The 22,387-nt window shown below is 41.3% G+C and overlaps 1 protein-coding gene across 1 annotated transcript in view; it reads right to left on the bottom strand.

Moving 5' to 3' along the window:
• stk3 (serine/threonine kinase 3 (STE20 homolog, yeast)) overlaps positions 1–22,387 on the bottom strand; it is an 87,535-nt gene that overhangs the window by 46,203 nt on the left and 18,945 nt on the right. The window contains exons 7-8 of the mRNA XM_088929287.1: positions 5,101–5,238; positions 3,451–3,576 (exon numbers count right to left, since the gene is read on the bottom strand). Coding sequence (XP_088785413.1) covers positions 3,451–3,576; positions 5,101–5,238 — 264 coding nt within the window. The remainder of the gene's footprint in view (positions 1–3,450; positions 3,577–5,100; positions 5,239–22,387) is intronic.

Raw genomic sequence — 22,387 nt, 5'->3', positions numbered from 1 at the left:
GAAGTATGTGTATGCTGTTCCAGGGCATATTTCAAGATGTTAACACTACAGTGAAATCTAAATCCGAAGGTACTTTCAGAGAAAATGCAGAAAAAAACGGCACTAAAAACTAAAAAACGGCCAACTAGCCAATCAAGATACTATAACACTCAGCTGATTGTTTCTAGTACGTGATATCAGGAGATCCAATTTCTCCCTCACAAGAGAATGGGCAAAGCTGATCATAAATACAGCCCCAGGTATCCTTAGGAATCACATTAACCCTGAACTTGAACCGTAACTCCTTCATCTGTTTGCACCCCAAGCAGAATATTAGAAACATACCAGTTAGTTCACACCTCAGATTCATTGCCCTGAGATACACACAGAAAATCTGCTTGGCAATTTGGGACAGTACCGGTTAGCAATGGTAGATTACAATCACATGTTTGGTTATTGAATTTCTTGCTTCGGGTTAGATGTGAAGGCTCCTGCATTTCTAATTAATGCTAATTTGTCTTTGTGTAGCGGCCAAGGGCCCGTCTGGGGAGCGTGGAACAAGACTGAATTATAAAATGTAATTAATCACTGCCCAATTGGTCCAGAGCAGGGCAGCTCCCCACATACACAGGCTTTTAACAGTGTAAACTGCTGATGGACAATGGCTGGCGCCAGGGAAAACAAAGTCATGGTCCCCGGCATTTATTTGACCAGTTTGCCCCCGGAAACAAGACCCGAACCCAGAAAGTTGATTAGGAGCCATCCTGATTAGCACAAGAGGAAAGGCGAAGGGCCCTGCAGAAGCCCAGTGAAGGGGCGAGGAGATCTGAGCAATTGATGCAGAATGACCAAGGATCCTTTTGGTCCACATTGTTACTTTTATAGTGTTATAAGCACACTGGGAGAATTCCAGAACAACAGGGAATTCCAATCTAGGAACAGTCCGCAGGACGGAGAGCGGGGAGTTCCGATTTTTCACAACGCCTCGTACAAGTACTGCAGGTGGGCTTCAACACTGTTATCACGAAAATACAAACACTACAAGTGAGGGAAATGAGAGGACCACCTACACTCTAGAACAGGTAACCGATGCTCAGAGACACCAAGATATGAAGCGCAACAGGGATCTGCCTGGGGCTAAGTGGCACAACACTCAGCCTGCCGCCTGTAATCTGGTGCTGAAAAATTCAGGATCGTTCCAGTGCACAACTGGGACAGCAAGCAGACGACCGCTCTCCTGCTGAAAGGACTGGTGTGCCACTGCAGGGTACGTCAGACAAGGACAACTGGGAGTAGGAAAGCAAACCTAGCCTAAGAAACCAACGCTCCTGGCCCAAACCCACACGAATGTTTAAAGCAAGGGAGAATGTGCAAAATCCACACACAAACCAACCGCTACTTCTATGGGCAAGTTGACATAAACACTGTTGGTAAACGGAGGTACTGCCCGAATAGGAGTACATGGCCACAACTACTGTAGTGCTCCTTTTTATGAAGTGCAACAAGTATAAAAACGTAAACCACTCAGTGCCAAAATGAAATAACTGGCCGATATGCACAACTTTCCATGGGACTGCCTATGCGTGTCCGGAGAAAGGGGGAAGATGATAACAAAGGGAACACTATAGCAGAGGTCTGTCTCTGTGCTCACGGTGCAAAAACAAGAGCAGGTGGCTGGTCCCCGTCAAATTAAGTACAGGTGGTTAACCTCTGTCAAAGGAAGGAATTGAGTTAATATGTGAAAACAGATGACTGCATCGGCATTTATATGTATCACACTGCAGCGAACACTGCAAATTTTCAACGATGTTGAACAATCTCTTGAAACGGGGAACATCAGAAAAGGTTACATAAACAGCAAAAGCAAAAAAAAAAAAAGTCTTCCAGAGTTTCCTCTGAAACATCATCAAAAACACATTTTTTGTGACTAAATACATGCTGGGTTGTGTTCAATTTATAATTAGGAGCATGACGTGATGAACTTAAATTGCAACTTAAGAAGCAATTACATTGCAGCCTTGCTTACCAACTGTGGCTGTTGTATTTCAAATTGCAGTCATTTCTGGTCATTACGGATAGCAGTACCTGATCACAGCCTTGACTGACTGACACGGGCAGTGAAAACCCATCTCACATGAAGGATCAGGTTTAAACTAAAAACACTGCAATTTCCAGGGCCTGAATAATCCCTGGCAACTAGCTCTGTGCTAAGCATGACGGCTTAGATATGACTTATTTTGGCAACCCACACAGTAAGAACCCAAGAAGATCAGCTGTACAAATGAGAAGGTTTGTGGTGGAAAGTGTTGCAATTGAACTGTGGACAGTGGAACCAGAACGCAAGAGGTCCGGCATTTCCATCGGGTGTTGCAGAAATCTTTAGGCAGTGAGCTCTCTAGCGCTATTACATTATTCTGGTTATTACCCGAGATGAAAATGCATTTGAGAGGTTTCCTTCAGGTCCTTGATCGGGCAAGGCTAAAGAAAAGGATCAGGACCCCCACTGTTCAGAAGCACGAGCCTGCGGTCTCTGTGCGTGAAAGTGCAGCTCTCCACACACTGATGCCCCGGTCACAAACTCTCTTAAGGCCAGCAGAGACGGGAGACTATGCACTGAAGCTGGAAACATAAGGGGCGTGTGATCGATGTTTTAATGCAATCGAGTGGGCCTGGGTGGGCTGTGAAAGAGCCATTCCAGCTCCCCTCCGTTAAAACCACCCCAAATCTAGGCACTTCTGTTGTTTTTCAGTTCCAGTGGATCTTACTGCAATAAGATCAGACCAATTTCCATTTACATAAATAGTCAAACTCCAATTAAAAAGGTTTGGAATGCTGACCGGCTACATTTATGGATGTTTCTCGCATGTTTCTCGGCAACCAACGGCTTTCCCCAATCCCCCCCCCACACGCACACACGCACACACACACACACACACACACACACACACACACACACACACACACACACACACACACTTCCCCACACACAGCTGCCTGACCTCGGAGTCAACTCCACATCACACTGCAAACAACACGGGAGAGGATGAGGGCCATCATGTTTTGTAACGCTTAAACCAACATCAAAACTTTGATATTTGGATTAACCTCCTGTGTTGAACGAGAGGCTCGCCAATTTCATCCTTAATTAAAAAAATGTGAAGAATTACCTCAGCAGCTATGCAAACACTCAAGATTGTCAGCTCGCATTCTCATCACTCAGGACAGCGCCGAAGACGAAGAAGTGACATGTGTTGCTGGATCCAGAAGGTATTCAGGATTTCCCATACCGGAGAGGACTGGCTTGATGCACCAGATGGCATTTTCCAACAACTGAAGACAGGACTTGCAAAGTGTCACAGGTCCTATTTCTGGATCACAATTTCTTACACTCTTGGCATATACCTCTTCGGAAACAAATGTGAGAATGCTCATTAATTGTCACTTGGGTGTCTTTACATGCGGTATACATACCGAGTTCTCATCCTCCTCTTCCAGCTCCCTCTGTTGCTCCTGGTGTCTCTTGGCCTTGATCTCCATGGCCTCGGTTATAAGGTCACGCAGGATAGAGACGGGCTTTGCATTCTTAATGAACGGGTGCTGCATCAGACAGGGGGAAACAAAGTCAGCCCTCTCACTCACGTGAGCGAAAGCGCCTGGATGACGCTCAGACACACTAACCACGGTGAGCCTTCCTCCACCCACTATCGAAGGCCTTTCTGCGCTTAATCACCAAACTAATTGATGATTCTGTTTCCTGCTCATACTGTGATCAACCTGTGCAACTTAAACCTACAATGCAACCTGCGGGAGACCCGAGTGCAGCACAAGAGCTTCAGGAAGGTTAGTTCTCTCGTCTCCTGCACTGTTTTTTTTTTCCCATTTTTCAAGGTGGCTTTTCTAAATCGGTCGGTGCGATTTTCACAGCGTGCAAAGCAAATCACAAAGTTCAATTACCAGTGAAGGTAAAAGAAGGTGGCACCATTTGACACACGGGAAGCTACCCAACAAAGAAAACAAAAAGGGCAATGAGGCCGCGAAACCCACCTTCATTAAACAACAATCAAGGGAAATCTAGCTTCCACAAAAGAGCACAAAAGGACAAAGGCAGTGGAATGTGGAAAGAAATCAAAATGCACCCACTCTTTAATCAGTGCCTAACATCAAACATTCAAGAGCTTGCATTAATGAACTTCATTTTAACTGGGCTTGCATCGAAGTCTTGGACTGTTTTTTTTTTCTTGCTCAAAAAAATTACATTCTCATTCTGGGCAGAAAGCGTGAAACATTAATAATACCACACATGGCCTGTCACGTCAAATCAGACCCTCGGCCAAATCTTGCCTGCAACTGCTCCAGCCTGTAGGTCTACCGCAAGCCAGCCACAACATCTGACCGGCGGTTAATTCATTTATTCGGTTAATCAGCATGACTAACAAACATTTAAAGTCTGCTTGTTAGGCTACCCTTACAGTAAAAACAAAATCATTACATTGGAACAAATTTCCGTTGCAAGTAACACCAAGCTGCTCATCTGATTCGCACAAGCATCTCGATTTCTCTTGAAACAGGACCAGATGCAACCCACCCCCCCCCCCCCACCCCCAACTTCCTTCACGCCCCCGTGGCACTGAGCAAGCATGGGGGCCGTCGGGTTCCATTTAGCTCTCCGTCATTTACACCAAATATTGAAAAGCAACACTCGGCGCTCCAAATGGCATGTCAGCTCCGCTTCGAACTTCAAACCCGACTGGTAGAGCTGCCCACCACTCTCATTCTGGGAAGTCTGTCTAAATGCAACACTTCGACTTAAAAGGCGCAGGGAGAAGGGGTAAGGTGTGGTTTTGGACACGTAAACGAGAGCGGGGAACATTGAAAGAATTAAAAAGGAAGGGGGAAAACCAGCAATGTGCAAAACCAGCAGCAACAACGGCGGTACAGAATCACGAATGACGTATGAGATTATCAGAGCCAATAAAAAGAAAACAGACAGAAAAGAGGTATATGGAACTTTTCTTTACACGTTCTCTAAAGAAAACACACTGTTCTTACAAACTGCGTATACAGTCATATATTCAGTATAGTATGGGCTTGTTTTTCTCTGAAGCACCATTTATTCCACACCTGTAAAAGCTGAGTGGCAGTAGCTCTCTGCTCGGGGTTCTTCACCAAACACTTCTTCACAAAATCCGTGAACTCGTCCGTCCAGAGCTCCGGCTTCCGGAATGTGGGAGGAGGGTTCGTGGGAATCATGAAAATGGCCTGGCGGAGGAAAATTAAGGGGGGGAAGAGAGAGAGAGAGAGAGGGGTGGTGAAACACATAAAAAAGGGAAGAAATCAATAGTCATCTGAGCCTCAGGTCCGGGTAAATAAACAAATCCCTTGATTCACCATCTCTATCGGACTGTAAATCTGGTGAACAAATTTGAACTGGTCTAGGATTTCTACCGTGACTGAGGTCCAGGAAACGGGTCCATCTGCTACCAATGTAGCAACTTCCCATTAAATTTCCTCCCTGCAAACTGTACCTCGCAGAGTACTCCACTCTTTATTTTATCTTTTACTTGTTAACAGTCCCTAGAGGAGGTTGTTTTCCTCCACCTCTTATCCTTTTCATATTGCACTGGATGTATCATCATTTACCAGATAAGCCCCTGTACTGTGCGGTGCCAGAACCCCTTTGCAATGTAGTTCTGTAAAATCTTAACTTACAAACTGCAAAGGTCAAAATCAGTCCAGGTACAGCTAGTGTCAAGTCGAATGATAAAGAAGTTGATAAAGAGCTGCTTGACCTTGGAATTACCCATTAAAGCCATAAAATATAACGCATTTTCAGGTCTTGATAAATAAAAGGAAATAACACACTGCAAACCAGCAGTAAAAACTAAATAAAAATTACAAATAGCAGTGCATTGATCTCAAATATACAAACATTATCAATAAAAAAGGATTTCAAAATGCCCTTTCACTAAAAAAAAAATGTATGTTTTTGCACTGTACTACTAAGAGAACTGCTTAAACTTTTCCTTGCTTTACAACCAAGGAATTTGTCTTTGTGATCAGGCAAGGAAGGTGAATAGGTAGAATGATTATCCATTCACTGTAACTGCATGGAGTCTGAAACTCAGTGAGCTCACCCAGCTCTTTATGGAATCCTGTCAGATGTTTTGCTGTAGCTTTGAGTTTGCCTATTCCAGTGGGGTTTTCGATTTGTCCATCAAGTAAAATGTAGCTCAATGCGATTTAAATCCAGAAATGTACAGACTCGGCCAGTCCCCTTAGCTGGGCAAAGCATCTTGAATGTCAACACAAGGAGTCTGGTGAGCTCCTTCAAAGTTTCATGCCATTGGTGCCTCACAGGAATAAGCAGGCAAATGCTGACTTTTACATTCTTAAAAATGTACTTAAATGAGAATGTATCCCAGCACTTACAGTTACAATCAATTATTAATTATTAATTAATAAATTCCCAAAATAAAACGTTGTATTGCACTCACACAATACAGTCACACAAACCCCATGAGCACAAGTTGCCTGGCTGCAAAAGCAAAAATAACAGTTTTAATGTTACTGTCCTAATACTTTTGGAAAGCAAAGCAGTTCTCAGTAAATATCTAACTTTTACACGATGTAGCCAGGTTCATTCGTCTAAAGCTGCTCATCACAAACTCATGTTAGCTACGCCTGTAGAAAGACATTAATGCCCACAGAACCAGACTGACAGGCCAGCTGTCCCTAAATCTCTGCACCACAAATTGGAGAGAGATGTGTATCGCCAATATCTTTTGGACTATTACTATGGAACAAATTTTTTTGATTAGTAAAGGTTATATCATGCCATCTCTAAAATACAGTTTTTCCCAACATCTTAAAAACTCAAGAACCCCCGAGCGACCACAAAGAGATCAACAATATTCTGTTTATTTTGTTTGGTGCGTAAAAGAAAAACACTGTCAAACCAAGTGTAGATAGTTTATTATTAGGTCAAATCTTAAGTGTAATTCCTTAAACAGAATGTCATGACATCTGGAAACTGTTAAAACAAAAAGAAGTTACAAGACATTCTGAAATCCTGGATCTCTATTCAGTAGTCTTAATACATTTCAGAACTTAAAGAATTCTAGTCATCTCATTCTTACGAGATGAAAGAGGGCTGTGTCACAAATAGCAAAGCATCCAAATTACTTAACTAATCAGTTCTCATTATAGACAATGTCTAGCCAGAACACAAACAAAGGAAAACACCGCTCACAGCCTGATAAGTTCTGACAACTGAAGAGCACTGGTATGCTGTATAATATCGTATAATCTTGGGTCCTGTCATTTTGTAGGATTTCTTTACATAAAAGAAAGGCATAAAAATAACGCTTAGAAAACAAAAGGCCCAGCTTCAAAAAGTTTGAACAAAGTGGTTTGTTCTCTGCTTTTATTGCAGACGAGAAGGCTTATTTGAGGTAAAACCTGTTGGGTCATGAGAATAACAAAATCACTACCAATAAATTAGGAACATCTGACCCATCTTACTTGATTGACTGTTAATCTCTCATCATGCTGCTCAAAACTGAATCAACCTCCTCAACATTTAAACACTCGTCATCGCTGGCTCTGCATCGTGGGCCAGGATGACGGTCTTTTGTAAATCCAAACGCAACTGATCAGCTCAATACAGGATCCGTATGCTCTCTGGAAGTTTCAGAAGGTGTGGTCTTGGAAAACATCTGGCCATGTGCTGCACAATCGGGTAGTGGGGAATTCTTTGAAGCTCTTGTTTCACATCCCCAAGTGTTCCAGCAGGTACCTTCTAGGTAATTATTTATCCTTCTGCCTTGGTCAAGGGGTACTGATGTTGCATTGCCTCTTTTGAGTTTTCCATAGATCCAGAAATGCTGCTTCCGTCTTTCGATTACCTTGGCTAAGCTGAGGGAAGAGGAGCTTCTTTGGTAGACTGGACTCTTAATAACGTCATGACACAACCAGCCCAACTGAGCTGATGGTGAAACTTACAGGTAGGGAACAAAAAAAAAGGAGACACCTGCATAAATTGGGGACACCAACCATACTGAAAGCAAAGGCTTCCACACAGGTGTGGCTCATGAGTTAATTAAGCAAGTAACATCCCAGAAAGGTTGTCCGCAAGGAACTCCAAAGGAAAGACATCATCACCAAAGAGCAACACATACTCTAGGATCATAAGATCTTTGCATTCATTGAGAAGTACAAGAAAAAAGTGTAAGCTAAATTTGCAGTACAAGGAAAATGGGTGAGCAATTGCAGATTTCAAGTTGAAGCTTGAGCAGTAATTTCAATCAATAACAGGCTGCTGGAACTCCACAGAGCAAGATACCATTGTTGGGCTACAGAGCACAAACTACTCATATCACCCAGCAGAGCAGATTCCAAGACCAGTGGTGCAAAGAGCTCTGGCAATATACTGCCAAGAAATAAAGATATGCCACGTGGTCAGATTCGTCATGCATTCAATGTGATCATCCATCATCCTTTATCCTTTACTTCGGCCAACTAATGATCACACGTGATCAACTCCACAGCACAGTTTCCAACAGTGACAGGTTCTTGTGTTGTGATAATGTTTGTACACAGTTTGGGTACACTCATTCCCTTAGAAGGCGAGGTCAGTGCTAATCCCTTCTTAGGGAAACTGAGTGATCATCTTCACCCCCAGTTGCAGCATTTCTTTCCCACCTGTGGGGTATCTTCCGGTACGACAAGGCCCCACACAGACCATGTGGCCACCCAATATTTTGATGAACATGACACTGATGTACAACTAAAACCGAGATCTGTTCAATGTTTTACCCTGGCAAAAGACAAGATGTACATTATGTAATGTTTGTCAGTGGATCACAGCTTTACAAACATCACTAGGTGCATGTTCAGTGTTAGTCAAGGTTTAAAATACCTGGTATGCTGTCAGTCCAGATTCATGGGAAAGGCTATACAATGGCTTCTGAATGTAAAGCAATATAGGTAAAAACAGAAGTGCCATATTCTTACCAAAATGGGAAAAGGTTAATGTTCTATTTCTAGTGACCTTTGAGTTTCTAAGCCACATCCTTATCTTTTTAGATAATCTGACAGTACTTACAGTCCCCTGCAAGGCGGTAGCTATTTGGAGCAAAGATAATGAGTCATGTCTCTGTAATAGAGATTTCTGACACTTCCATTTAGTGCCTGGGTTAAACATGCAAGCGGATAATATAAACCATAAATGTAACCTTTATCCTAAGAAGTCAAGGTGAAATGATTAAATGGTAGTTATTACCAAAGTGATTAAAAAATACATCTCATAACTGTGAAACTGTATGTGAGCATAAAACAAATATTAGAGTTGCGCTTGCTGGTCTAAGTGAGATCTTATGGATTTAGGAATCCTTATTTTAAAGGAAAAAAATATGAAATGCACTTTCTAATTTCTTAAATAGAAATATTTATCATCTACTGTGTGGCAGGGAGAAGCAACTGTGACTTTATCCGCTAATGCAATCTGATGCCTTAACTAGTAAGTATTAAACTGCATGTTTTTCCAGTCAGCAGTTCCTCAATCGAATTATAGGTGTTGCACCAGCCAGAACACTGGAAAGTCGTATCAAAGCTCCTACCTCCCTCACACTTTATCTGTACAAAAGCGCAATTGCACTTGGTGAATCTCCAAACTGGCAAAGGCCAGGAGTTTTCTGCACCACCTGCAGTACCCTTCGCCTTATCAACATCCCCGCGCCAGCCACTCGGCAGAAAGGACAACTTGCACAACTCCACCACCACCTCAGTTTCGGGTCAGCGTGGAGGAGACGGACGGGCAGACGCCTTGCGAAACGCGGAAGTTAACAGAAAGCGGCGCGGCAGTCGAGGGAGGCAAGGCGCCATGGCGGTCAACATGTGGTCCCGGGTTCGATTCCACCTTGGGGACCCCTCCGTGTGGAGATTCCACATTCTTCTAATGGTCACGTGGGTTTAACTGGGTGCTCCAGACCCACAGACTCAAGACATTCAGCCTAGGATAAGCGTAGCCTGTACACTGTCCCCCCATGTGCATGAGTGAGAATGCGCAAGCACATTCAACTCGCAATGAACTGGCATCCCACCCAAGGTATAGCCTGCCTTGAGCCTGCCACCAGCCTGGACTGGACCAGGCACTAACTGAAAACGGACAGACGGTGTAACAGCCTTCAATGAGATACGGAAGGCCGGGCACCGACAGGCTGCTTTGCTAAAAAGCACATCCTCCAATTATTGCCTTATTAATATATAAGAACAGCACGTCTGCATCAGTATTAATGGCCTCATTCAATTGTATAACTATAGACTGTATATAAAAAAGCAGAATCCATGCCTGTTTCACGGGTCTTAAAATAAAAACAAGCCCAGAAGTTTGTTTTTCTTTTTTCTTGTAATCTTTTTTTTAAGGAACAGGAAAAAAAAATCTGCTGCAGCTACTACCAAGATCAACAGTTTTACTGTTTCCACAGCAGGCATTCCAGTTGAATAGCAAGGGTTTCCTGAACTCCCTGTATCAATTTCCACGCTTTCAGCTTATCTATTTGGACACATAGGCACACTGTTATTTTTCTATTCAAAGGGTGCGGACTCATCTGCGATAGATGAAATGAATTAATTTTTTAACACGGGACACTGGCCCAAATAATACAGTTTAATTACGTCCTCCAATACAGAAAAGACAAAAATCAAACTCTCAGGGTCGGCAGACCTCAAACGCAGAGGTATATGGGGAAAAGAAGCCAACTTTTTCAACCCTATAGATTTAGAAGTAATGCCTTTCGGATCAACGTACTGAATATGTGTGTTTGTGTGTTTTCAGAACAAGGATGGAAAGTACTCGTACAAAATACAAAACTACTGACTAAACATGTTGGGCAGTTAATGGTATCGTATAAAAGTACAATAAAACAATTAAGAACACCATATCATTAACTGGCCGCTTTAAAACAATCACAAACGGTAACCAAACCCTGCAGAATAAAATACTATTAATTTGAGAAAGCAACCAGTAGAGGGCACTAGAAACTGATGGTGGTGATTTTTTAAGCAGTGGAGCAGAACATGCAAACGTCCCATTAATGACACTCTAGCTCAGTCCTGCACCACAGCTTTCTCTGGGCTTGTACAACGTCTGTCGGCTATTTTTCCCCAGTGTGTCATAGAGCTGCGAGCGCTGGAAAATTAAAAACAAGTTTGAGAGCACTTATAAAAAACGCTGCAGCTTTAATAATGTCTTGCACAACACAGCTAGGAGGTCTGCGATTAAATCCCAAGAAAAAATTGACCGCACATACTCAAATGCCTTTGCAATCTTCTCACTTCAGCATTCCAATGAAAACAGAATAGATCGTTAAAAGTCAATAACATCAGGATTAGACTAAATATTATCTATCACATTTGGGATATCTGACAATTCCCTTGGAAACCAATGGCTCAACCTAATTAAATTAGTAATTATTTATGTGGTGCTATTATCTAAAGCATATTTTCCATGTGCGATAAACACATAGTCCCATATGACAAAAAAAGAAAAACTGGATATGAAAGTAAGAATCTCCCTGTGAGATCAGCACAGTTACTGCCTCTTATTTTTCCCCAAACTGAGGTAAACAAACATGCTTTGATATGTCTCCAAATGGAGTAACAAAGTTTCCAAAACAAAGCTGCCCGGTTCAGATAAAAGAACAAGGATTAGGCAACAAGATGAATAAGGCTTACGCTGCAATTGATCCCAGAGCCCTTACCCTGCTGCACAAAGCAGTCTGAATCACACACTTGTGATACTTCCTTCACACTAACAAAGCAGGCCATTTCTCTCCGTTTCAGGTCTGAAACATCCCCAGCTTGTGCGCTTTTCGTTACCGCAAGAAGTATAAAAATGTTCCCCAACCAGTAATTTGGCTTCTGCAGTTCCACAAGACAGAAGCTGATACAGCAAAGGGTGAATCATACAGTACACGATCCCTCCTCAAACAGGTATTGTCCTAAACGTAATAGACTGTACTCTGCATTTATGCAAGCTAAAGCATACTACGTTTCTGCAATACTGTACTATTATTCTATATATTCCATTTAAGTAGTCAGTGCTGTATGACATCTTCTCTACAGTAAATAAATGCAAAACACCAAAAATGCTCCCAAAATCCACAATGTTATAATGTAATATGCAAAAATTAGATACTACCAAAACCCTGATGGGGTTATCCAGTGGCTTTGGAAATGCAGCAATCCCCCCCCCCCCAGAGGAATGGATAACCAATGATCTGCTCCAGTATGACCAGTTTTTCTGCTCAGCCTGTCTGATGAAGGTCAGAATGACCACACACTTCTGCTGTAATCCTCCTCACCAAGGGAGGTCCAACTCTGCCAGACTCTACTCTGCGAAACGAATTCAATTCCTTTCTACAACAGCTGTTTCGCTTAAGATAACCGTTACTTTTCAAGGTGGACAAAAATGTTATTTATAAATTTACTGAAAATTATTCATCCTATATTTGCATCTATTTCTACGGTTGAAAATGGTCCTTTTCAATGTGATCAAAAGCTATACAGCAGTTTTTTTTACCGGCAGAATATATTCCAGTTTATATATTCCAGCACTGTGGGCATTATCTAATGTACATTATGCTTATTTTACATCATTTCACAGGAGGGAAAAAGTGTTAATATGAGCTTTACAAAAGATTTAAATAACATTTCTATAATCAGTTTTCTGAATATTCATATTTTGTACTCTTTTCATTTAACCAGTGTTTTAATTTCTCCCTTGATATGAACAGGCTACAATTGACAAAGAAAAAGAAATTCTCGTGCAGACTGCCCAGTTTGTCTTTTTGTACTTCCAAAATACATGGACCAAATTCTCAGGCGACTTCGAGAAGACACCAGGCAGCACCTCAGTGTGGAGATCACAGTCTGTTTGTGATCATGGTTGTCCATGACCATCAACTGCACTGCAAAGACTGAAGAGATAAAAAGCCTTCCGTTACAAATAACGTTTTACAAGGCTGGAAGCAGGGGTTAGGATCAGGTTTCCCTGAACCCAAATTCAATCTTCAATTCTTGTATGAATTAAGAGTCTACAGCCAGCCGTTCACGTCGATTGCATTTCGTCAGTAGTCCAAGGGAGAAATATCCTAGCAGTCTGCATTTTGTGCATGTACTGTAACTCTACCCCAGACCTGCCCGTTGCGTGCATGGACGCCCACTGGCGACTCCATCATTTACTTATTTTAGTATTACAGTTACATTATTTTTCATTATTTACTTAGTTGACAAGTTTTCCACTTCTTGATCATAAATTTATTTATAGCCCCACGTGAAACTCAAAAGTGTCTGTTTTGTCTCCTGCCTTCCCTTCTACCAGAAAATTGAAATTGTTTTTCCACGTAAAACTGCGGCTTCACCTTTTTCCTCAGGATTTTTTCTATTCACAATAGTTTCTCCAGCGCCACCAAGAGTTAATTTGAAGACGTCAAACCGATATGCCCTTCGTTCACTCATTTTCACGCCAGCGAGCACCTCCCTGATGCACTTTGGCATCTCATTTCTGATAACCCCATAAAAACCACTGGAAACAAAGGCAGTCTGGACAACAGCTCGAAACTACCCAATGCAGGACGATAGCTACAAAGCTTCAAAGCCAGGACAGCTGTCCAAGCCCCCACACCTCACTTCACCCGGTTTAAAACAGCCAAAGTCTACATGTCTCTCTACAACGTAAAAACAGTGCGCTTGCAGAAACCATCTCGAGAAAACGTTCACAACCATGTCATTTCAGATAACGCAAGCTATGCAAACACTAGGCCAAAAGATCTGTATCACAGTAATGCACTGGCTCATCCAGTATACTGTTCCTATCAACAGACGTCAAGGATGAGCTCCAAATAAAACAATCTTCCCCAAGCTTGGAACGCATCTCGCATTTTATTGTGAACAAAGGTCTGAAACAGCTGGCACCGAGTGAGTCTGTGGCTATAATAATCTTATCTGTCCATCGGCTATAAATATTTGAAATATGTTGGATGGGGGAGAGAAGGAACAAAAAAAAACATCACTGTCCTTCTACTTTAACCTAATGACAACCACATCCAGAAATCTGAAAGGCAATCAAGTGAAATGCTCATAGTTTTGAGGTTCCTGTCATGGATAAAGTTAATGAAAGACTAGTTTCCTTGATTCAAGCAGATTTGGCCATTTGAGAAAGCCAACCATCTGCAGAGCTACAACACAACAATGTCACCTTTTCCAGATAAGATAATATTAGTGTTGATGTCGAGAGTAAGCAGTCATGCAGCCTTAATTATTGCTGCAGAAAATGCAGAAGACGGGATAGGTGTTGTTAAAGTAATACTTAAAATGACAGCGACAGCTCCAGCATAATAGAAAACTCTTCACTTTGTGTATATGAGTTAAAGGAGCAGTTGAGCATATCTGGATTCTACAGATACATAATCTGTTCATATTCCAAATATGGAGATGTGCTAGAAATCATTCAGTGTAGCGCTCATTTGTCTTGATAAATTTCTATTTTATTTAAAACACCTAGAAATTAAAATTAATCATCAGCAAATGAAAATGAACTTTGTCTTTACTCATTAATGCTACACACATAATCCCGCTCACACACTGTGAGGATCGAAGTGCAGAATGCACTTTTCTTTTCAATAAGTGCACAGCAAGTCAGTTCATTAACAGAAGTTTCAAAGTGTTCACCTCAGATTAAAGCTAAGAGACGCCGTCACATTTACACTACCAAGACATTTTAATAGAAGTTACTTTGCTGCAATCTTTGAATCATGCAAAATAAAACACAAGTGACAACTATATGAGCTATCCTATGCACTGCAACCTCCATAAGGTGTCAAACATTTTGTTCCTTATTATATTACTGCTCATTTTTAAAAGGCGAACGGTTACATTGCTCCAAAAAAAATAAAAATCACTGCAATTTCTTTTTTTACAAAACAAAGTGGAATGACCACTCATTTTAAGAAAAGGAAACAATTCAACTCTAAATGAAAAGCCCATAACTATGAGCTTTTAGCCAGCAGTTCCACTGGGGTTTTATAGTATCACAGCACATTCGGAGTTCCACCAAAACGAACATCTGGACCCGATGTGAATTTGGCACATTGTCAGTGCTCTCATCCACAGGTTATCAACTGTCTCAATTCACATGTGGGGAAAGGACATGTGGCAGATATGATGCAAACTTTGTTTTTCCCCAGGAAGCATAAACAATACTGAGACAGAAGGCAAGAGATATAGATATGAATTATCTTTCAACTCTTAATCTAGCAGCTGGACAGGCTTTCAATATACACCAGTCACAAATGAATGAAGGTACTGATGACAGCCATATTACATCTAGGCCATACTACTGTTCTGGGCTTTCAGATCTATAAATAAAGTAAAATAAAGATATGCAACAGATTGTTAGAAAGATTTTAATTTAACAATTACATTTGCAAAGTTTTACCTCTGTGATACTATTGAGTAACAAAGAAAAAAGAAAGTAGAAAATAGAAAAAGAAAATAGAAAGCATTCACCAGGACAAAGCTGCGAGAAAAATAAGATATCAGTATTGCGCCTTCATGAATGTTCCTCAATTCTAAAAAGTTTAACCACAAAATTACTCTTAACACTGGTAGCACCATTTTACAATGCCTTCTAGTAGTTTAATCACCAATTAACTACCGTAAACTGTTATCTTTGCCTAGATGCACCTTTGACCACCATGGCAGGTGAAGAGAAACTTACATGGGGCGGTAAAGTCATAAAAAGAGTAACCATAAAAAAAATAATAAATACAAGAGAAAAAAGAAGATTTCCAACACCAACACAGCTGAGAAGACTGCATTTGGTGTATGGGGCGGCCAGTAAGCATTTATAACAAGACTGTCATTTCTGGCTTTGAGCGAGTTTTATCTTCCATATTTCACGGAGCTTTCTTAAAAGTCTGTAAATAAGCTAAGCAAACTCACAAAAGGAGAAGTTACGCAACATGACAATATAACCACAGCCAGAAACTACTGTTTATGCCCTGTGTTTGGAAAGAATGTAATGCTGCCCTTTATGACACCTCAGTATCATGCCTCTTCCTTAAGAGGGACTTTTATAAGGCTGTCAGCTAAAGCAAATGTTATTGAGTTAAAAGCAAACAAGAACCTCTGTTCTTGCAACAGATACAAAATTTCATTGCTCACTGCCCTCTGCCTTTAAGTTCATGCGGCGAGTCCGCAGCTTGCAAGGAAATGATCACTTTAAAAATACAATTTAAAATAAAGCCAGCCCTCAGTGCATCAGACTTTGCTTTAACGGACAAAATCTGCTGAATGCAAATTTTGTTTGTTTACACATAAAATACCAGATCACCCCTACAATAATGGGCAAAGTATAGGACACATAGGACACTGGAATTGGGGTAGGCGAATTGCTGACACATGGTGTTTTTTTGTATACTTGAGAGAACTTAAAAAAAACACTAAAATGATAACAATATCAAAAAAGCTATGAAAAAGTAAAAGTACCACATAGGTTCATAATTCAGAAACATCAATGGCTCTCTAAAGATGTAGGTAAAGAGCTTACATTGGGTGTTTGTGTTTATACAGTATGACACATGAAATAAACAACTTGTATTATTTGTTAACAAAAAAGGCACAGAACACATTTCAATAACTGTGTTGACTGCAATCGTTAAAACAATCCAGATAAGTATAAAAAAACATCATCTGCGATTTAACAGACATTTGGCACCCTAACCACTTTCTCCCCATTAGGGGTTTGACTGCAGATTTCTTAATTAAAAATAATGATTGCTTTAAAACAAGCTATTTCTACTCTCTAGCTACAGAAAATAAAATTGAACTTTAATTAGCATGCGGTAAGATCGTTATAGGACTCTTAGCAGCCGTAGTAGTTAAAAGGAATGAAAAACTGATCTGTAACCTGCCATTTTATTAGAAACAAAGATTTGCTCAATAGGAGAAGGTGGCTTCTTTAAAGAACCAAGATTTCAAAGTTGGGAGAACAAAAATCCAAAAACCTCACAAATGAGTAGGAGATCAAATGCGCATTTTCTGTATTAATGCACTGCAGAGCCAACTGCCCATCTACAAAATCACCCACACCTTATTACGACTTAGAATTCTAACCAAATGTAGCATGCCATAATCTGTAAGCAGAGTGTTGTATTTTTCAAGAAAACACCCAGGGTGCATGAGGTAGGATTCATGTTGTTTGCAGAATTTTATCTTTCTTTGCGTACTTTGTATGTCACACTCTCTTGCTGACCTGTGACTGGGTAAGCATGTGACACGACAATGAATACCCTACTAACTGCTAACAAGTTAAAAGTGCTGGACAGCCAGCTGTGTAATTATGGGATGGGAAAAAGCTGCAATTCTAACACATACTCGCAAGCCTGCCTACCCAAGTTAGTTACTTACCACAAGCTTTTTGTCACAGACCTTTACACTATGACAGTGACCCCTTCTAGGCCTGACTGACAGAAGGATGGTTGTGGTGCCTGGATATGAAGAGTGCCCCCTGTGACATCAACACTGCCGATGGCAAACTGAGGCAAACCCACACGTCATCTGCGCGAATGAGCTTGCTCACTGAAGACCGGGCAATCAGAGATTAAAGGATAGGGGAGAGCACCTCGTAACACTTTGTTCTGTTACAATCAGGAAACCATTGCCTCCCTGAGACAAAACGCAATAAAAACAAGCCATCCAAAACCAACAAGACAGCATTTAAAGTGTCATTATAAAATTAGAATCGCATTAAACGCAGCGTAAACATGCCAAGTTTCCTGACAACCTCAGTGGTGCAGAAAAAGACTTCCTCCTGCAAGCACACTCAAGTTGGAAATGATGAAAGAAGAATAACCTATGATTTAATATTTAAAAGCTTGCATCTACAACAACAAAGCGGTGCCAAAAGTACATTTGGAATCATCTTCAAAGGAAGCGCTAAACACTTGCAGAAACTCATTCTTAGAGATGATCACAAAAAACGGAAAAAAAATGGCAACCTGCTTAAAATCGTGACATAAAAGGAAACACATCGTCCAGTTACATGAATCTTCGGTTTCAGTTTATCAAACAAAACCATCTTTCCAACTCTCTCCTTTCCTGTGCATAGACCCAAGCTATGTGATGTTTTGTTTGTTTTAGAATTACACTAATTCAATGCAGGTCACTCGTTTTTACCAGGTCCAGATGACATGACTTGACTCAACATCTGCCAATTAGTTGTGCTGTTCTGTCTCGGATCAGGTAGGTCACAGCGGTTTTAAAGTGAACCGGAGATCATGGTTTTAGAGCCAGTACAGTACTGCAACAATCAAGCTTGGTTTATTTTTTATTTAACCAGCCTTGGGTTGAAGATAGAGGAGGTAAAAAAAAAATCCTGCACTGCAGTAAATTGTTCTTTTACAAACCAAGCGAGCTTAGCCCTGAATGAACCGCAAAAAAAAAAAAAAGAACTCATGAAAGCAATAAGAGCCCTGCGGCCTTCACAAGCAATGAGCCTGAATGAGCAGGACAGTGTGTTTACCTGCAGTGTATGGGGCACCGGGACCTCCTACACTGCAGCCTCATGACGCATCTCAACTAACAGCAGCAGCATGACGAGAGTAAGCAGGCACTTCCTCTGCGAGCCAAACGGAATCGAAAGCTAGAACACGGGGGACGAGCAAAAACTGGAATTGAGAGAAATGTTTTACGAGAGCTCTCTGAACAAGGTGGCTTTTTATCAGGTTTCCGGCACGTCATTTCAGGGCATTCATTGGGCTACCCTCTTAAGATGAAGAGATTCTTCTGTATTCTAATTCAGACCCGTGTTCTCGCCCGTTTCTTTTCATTTCTTCAAGTTTCCTTTTATGATATACAAGCTCCTAGGTGTTTCAACTCCATTTATAATCGCCTGGTTTTGCCCTACACCTAGAAAAGTCTATAAGGGTGAAAATGCATAAAAATGTTTAGCTGTAAAGAGAAAACCCCCACATCAAAGTCTTTGTGTTTTCTGACAGGGAATAAACAATTTCTTTTACGCAGTGCCCGAGTGGACCCCTGTATCTGGCTGAGCACCAGCATGAAAAAACTGCAGGGGACACATGCCTACCTGTTACGTTATCCTTTCTACCTGTTGCTTCCTAAATCCCACAGCACGGACAACAGGCGTAAAGCAGTTAGACGGAAACTTTGAGGTCAGGTTGCCCATGTTAAGAAAATGGTTAAAATAAAACTTACTCCTGTGCAATTCTCTCGGGAGTAAAATACAAGTTCCCGTGCACTGCAAAAACACAAACTAAGAAATTTAATAACACATCATCCCCATGGCACAGGTAATAAATATGTAACAAGGATACCTGGGTTTTAATTACGACAAAAAATGCATACAGTAGCAAAAGGGCCTAATACTACATAATGTACATTCCAATTATTTTCAAAATAATGACACCATTGCCAAAACATAGAAGTAAAGGAGCACACCATAGATATCGATTTGCATGGTCAGTCCCAATTAAAACTGAAACCAAGTCCAGCCAGAAAGAAAACGCGAAGTTTCCTTTGTCAACGCTACCTCCTTTTTGGCGTTGCCTTCCATCTCAGAAGCATGCCGGGTCAGTCAAGCTCCATTCAGTTTGTTCTGCAGCACCAGAGGGGATTTGTTTCAACAAAATCCAGGGCAAATACCCAAGAGGAAGTGGTCATACTGGGACTCCTTCTCGAGGCTGGTCAAGAACTGCCCGCACACACATTCAATGGGCTTTCATGACCAGCCTGTGAAAGACCTATGGGTGTAACACACCTGAAGAAGGCTCCACAGCCGAAACATTGTGTTTCTTTTCTTCTCTTTTCAGCGTGGAATAAGCCTTTACTTGATCCATTATACTGAAGGTATGCAAAAATGTATTAAATGCTGTAATATTAAGGACATTTGTTTCCATGAATGATCGCGTGTTCTTTCTGTTCCACAAGTTTGGACTAATGAAGAGGTTATGCAGACACCAGCAGGATAACCCAAAACACAGAAAACTGGTCTGTTGATATGTCTTGCATGGATTAAAGTCCCATGTAAATTTGAAAAACCCTCAATACTGCATAATTTTTAAAAAAACTACACAATGTTTAGGGAAGTAAAGACTCCAGTTTCACAAGCTGTTTGTCTGAAAGAGTGCATGCCACGACCACAAGTAAAGGACATTTTTTCAAGAAGATTAGCACTAAGGCATTTTAAGTTTATTATAAACTGTAATTAAAATGTAATTATTCTACCTTATAAGCTTTTGAAAATTGAATGGTGCTAGCCTGTTGTTTTCCTATTTTACCAGTCTAACTGCTTACTTTGAGAGTGATTAATCAAAGAAAAGAAAACCAACCATCAAGTGTGGTGTGCTTTGCATTTCCTTTCCAGCTGGTATGCCACTCAGATGAGATGAGCTGCTCATAAGTTAATTGAAACCTCATTCAGCAGTATAAGGTCAATCTTATCCCAATGAGCCCCCAGTGGGTGCCTTTAAACTCAAAATATCTTGTTGCCTTTACACGCGCTACTCGAATTCCCAAGAGCGAACCCCACGCACACCTCAGAAATCTGGAAGAAACTGTAAAAGACTATAAACCAACACAGTAAACCGCTGTAAGTAAAACAAGCAAGGCACCAACACTAAGAAGACAGTTCCATGAAGTAGGAAGATATTTAAGATGCTTCACCTGAGCAATTTACAGCAGATGTCAAATAGCCACTGAACACCAAATTGGGTTCTGGATATTCCTATGGTTTCTTGCCAACTATTCAGTCTCTCACAAAAAGCCTGTAAAAATCCCCTAGGACAAATTAAAACAGCACTTTGGCATTTGTCATAATGAGTTATTAATTCTGATCTGATGACTAGTACTGTATATGGTGCTGCAGGTATCTACTACATAGCTCTACACAATACGAGATGGGACTACTTAAAATCCTCGAAGGCAATGACAAAGACAACCAAATGCGCGTTCAGAATCAACGGTAAAACACAAACGGAAACTATGGGGAAGTGCACTTCAAATGAACAACGGGAGGCACTTCTTCACTGAAAGGCTGGGGGACTACAGAACAAAGCTATCCGGCCGTGTTGCTGGACGAGATGCCTCGGATCACTTTTCTAAAAGCAACTGCAAGGGACCAAATGGCCTCCACTCGATTTAAACCTCTCTCCAAGGTCAGGGCAAGACGGGTGAAGTCCCTGCAAAGAGAATCCATGCAACAACAAAAAATGCACAGGGCGAGGAAACCGCAGCAAAGTGCTGTATGCGAAGCAGCCGTGTGAAACAAAGCCGAGTACAAGATGCAGGTACAATCTGCACAGACGGGAAGAAGCAAGGTTCTCAAGAACAGCCCTGACGTACTAGCTCTAATTCCTAAACAACTGCGTGCACCGCAAGCTGGTGGCATGTGTTAGTAACCAAGTAGCAGGAAATCTGCTGAACATTCCCCTTAGCCTTACTTACACACTGAGCACACAGATCACTGCTCAAGGTTAAGAAAGCAGAGCCTGTGTATTTTGGCAGTTGAACTATATTCAGAAAGAGCAACAAATCATCTATATTTAGTTTCCGAACATGGCCACAGGCTTGAAAATGTTTGTGTGGTAATCTGTAACCCTTTACAAGAGGTGATGCATCGGACCTTAGAGAACAAAACCTCGGCCCGAGATCCACTCGCCTTTCACCACAAAATTCTAAAGTGGTCTTTGAAACTAAAAATGCACATATACTTGTAAGTTTATAAGAAACATTTCAAATATTTTAACATGTGCACACAGTCAACTCAACCATATTAAAGCGCAACACGTTTTTTTAGGGTAGAGAAAATGAATCATTCACAATACACAGACACTGCCCAACAGCAGAATGATTTAGAATGATATAATCACTAATATTACTAATGTCTGCCTATAACAAAAACATATGGTGCATTGCCCTGGAAAAAGGTCCTGAAAGTACAGTTTTCAGGTCCACCTTTGCACCTCTGACTAAGAAATTGGCCTGTTTCTGGGCCAAAGGTGCAAAGATTCTGCAGCAGCACATTCAGGTTTGTCCCAGAGGCGTTCGATTGGTTGTCATGTAAAGTAACAAGGCAGGATTTTCCGAAAGGAAACAGTCGTCAACGTGACAAAACCAAAGCATGAGGCACGACGTCGCTTCAGAACACCCCGTGTGTCTGGGCCTTATTCATTTGACACGGTGCAGCGCCCTTTACAACTCCCTGCCAAGGTGCTCTGCAGATTTCTAACAGGGGTTAACAACATAATCACAGACGACCAACCTGTGCACAGTGGAGAGAAAAACAAAAACTCCCACTGGGAGAAAAGATACCTCTGGGGGTCCAGGG

The sequence above is a fragment of the Atractosteus spatula genome, chromosome 12 (assembly GCF_055471065.1).
Source record: "Atractosteus spatula isolate fAtrSpa1 chromosome 12, fAtrSpa1.hap1, whole genome shotgun sequence".
NCBI lineage: Eukaryota > Metazoa > Chordata > Actinopteri > Semionotiformes > Lepisosteidae > Atractosteus > Atractosteus spatula.
The sequence above is the reverse complement of the archived record's forward strand: the minus strand, read 5'-3'. Positions and strand labels throughout refer to the sequence as shown.